A 2,500-nucleotide genomic window follows, 5' to 3' on the forward strand; every position below is an offset into this window, starting at 1 on the left:
AATTATTGAGAATTTTTATAATGAATTTTACCAGATAAGGTAAAATTTACTTATTCTAAAAAAAAAAAAGGCGTGCTGATCCAAAAATAATAATTATTTCTCATTTAGAATTAGCTACGAAGTTATGTCTAGATTTATATTTTCACTATTATCAATTATTAACCTCCATATATATTACATACGGAAATTATAGATTTAAAGTCATGATTAAGTATTATCATTTTGGGGGTGGGGGTTAGAAAGTAAAAATGATTACATTTTCAAAGTGATTCTCTTTTCTCTCGAAAGTAACAATTACCAACCCAATCACCTTGAGACATCAGTGGGAAGAAACTCGTGTTTTTATCCAGAGGAAATAAAGTGCCATTTAAACCGTAGCCAGGGCGAGCAGTGGTGGAAGCCAGCGTTGGAAAGTAATACGGCGTTACTGAGAAGTCCCTGATCGCTTCAATGATGGTGACCTAAGGATATGAGAATATGTTAAAATTCAAGGTTAATCAACATGTTAAATTCAGTGCGTTTTTATTCTGTAGATTCTTAATTATAGAATTGGTTTTACAATCTCCTATTTCTATACTTGTGAAATTATTATATTCATTACTGGATAGAATATACCTTGTCAAGAACATGTTAAATTCAGTGCGTTTTTTTTTTTCAGATTATTAATTTTAGAGTTGGTTTTACAATCTTCTTTTTCTATAGTTGACAAATTATTATATCTTCCAGTATTCAGTAACTATATAGAATCTACCTCGTCAAGAACATGTTGACAACTGGAATCGGCTTCTGAAGTATATAACTACTATCAACTGGCGAGGTATATATTTTATTCATATATATTATCACCCGTCTTTGTTATGCAAGAATCAATATCCTAATTCCATCTAAATTTAGAAATTGTGCTTTTACATGATAGTAGCTAATTCCATTCCCCCTGAATATTGTTCATTAAGAGATATTAAGACCATCCAAACATGATTATAGATATGGGTACATATTTTGTGGCAATTTTGCATCTCCATTCACATTGTGTGACGGTTTAGTTACCCAGTAAAAGATGCCCCCTCATAGCAAATCCAAAATATCATCATTGAGATTTAAATTTATAATCCTTTCCACGAAACAAAAAAGAAATTGCAATCGCATAATATCACTAGCTGGGAATTTTTCACTATCGTTTTGTAATTTTAGGATTTCTGTACTTCTCGTAATGATATCTTCAAATATTCTAACATAAGAATCCTCTATTTCGTGTCTATGAAAGGCTTTAATTTCTGCTGAAGTTTTGTTTATGAAGGGCTTTCGTTACTGCTGAAGTTTTGTCTATTAAGGGCTTTCATTTCCGCTGAAGTTTTGTGTATGATGGGCTTTCATTTCTGCTGAAGTTTTGACAAAGTCAAAAACTTTTTCTGCCTACCCATGCATGTGACAAAACCCTGCCCTAAAGCATCCCCTCAATAGAGTACAACTTAGAAACTTATAAAGGAAAATGAACTAAATCTTTCAAAAAACATTTGGTTACCTGGCAAGACACGTCGCTCTCCGAGACTAAATTCTTAACCCGGGCAGTAACGGTGTATATCCCGCCTTTAAGGTACTGATGCGAAAAGGTTTGATCCTCAATGTTGGTCAAACTTTCCAGCTTGGTCGTGGTGCCATCTCCCCAAGATATCTCAAAAGTGGCGTTCTCGGGGAAGGGAGCTTCGCTGGCATCGGTGAGCTCAAAAAGAGCTTCTGTGTAATGATTTAAAAATGCATTAATGCTAAGACCCTAACCAGTGAAAAGTTACTTGAGTTTTTTTTTTTTTTTTTTTTTATGAAGTAGATTGTATTAGGGGTCAAGATGTGCGTATATTTGTGTGGGATATAGGGGGTCAAATATGTATGTGTATATATATATATATATATATATATATATATATATCTATATATATATATATATATATATATATATATATATATATATTATAAATATAATACATATATATGTATTATATATATAATATATAATATATATATATATATATATATATATATTATATATATATATATATATATATATATATATATGTATATATATGTATATATTTATTATATATATATATTATATATATATATTATATGTTATATATATATATATATATATATATATATATTTATATATATTATATATATTATATATATATATTATATGTTATATATATATTATATATATATTATATATATTATATATATATAATATATATATATATATATATATATATATATATATATATATATATATATATATATATATTTATATATATATATATATATGCTTTGTGGGAGTATTATACAAATATGTTAGTTATAGGGTCATATATTTATGCATGTTAATGTAAAAAATATACCAAAACTCCCTCAAGAAAAAAAAATTAATACACGTAAAAACAAAAAATAAACATACTTCCTTAGAATTGAAAAAAAAGAAAGTACCAAGACGCCAAAAAAACTATATCTA

At 27.6% G+C, this 2,500-nt stretch overlaps 1 protein-coding gene across 1 annotated transcript in view; it reads right to left on the reverse strand.

The window, feature by feature from the left end:
• LOC137626112 (polycystin-1-like) overlaps positions 1-2,500 on the reverse strand; it is a 195,669-nt gene that overhangs the window by 173,050 nt on the left and 20,119 nt on the right. Inside the window, exons 17-18 of the mRNA XM_068357188.1 lie at positions 1,523-1,734; positions 311-461 (exon numbers count right to left, since the gene is read on the reverse strand). Of these exons, the coding sequence (XP_068213289.1) occupies positions 311-461; positions 1,523-1,734 (363 nt within the window). The remainder of the gene's footprint in view (positions 1-310; positions 462-1,522; positions 1,735-2,500) is intronic.

Source organism: Palaemon carinicauda, chromosome 33 (assembly GCF_036898095.1).
Source record: "Palaemon carinicauda isolate YSFRI2023 chromosome 33, ASM3689809v2, whole genome shotgun sequence".
Taxonomy (NCBI): Eukaryota; Metazoa; Arthropoda; class Malacostraca; order Decapoda; family Palaemonidae; genus Palaemon; species Palaemon carinicauda.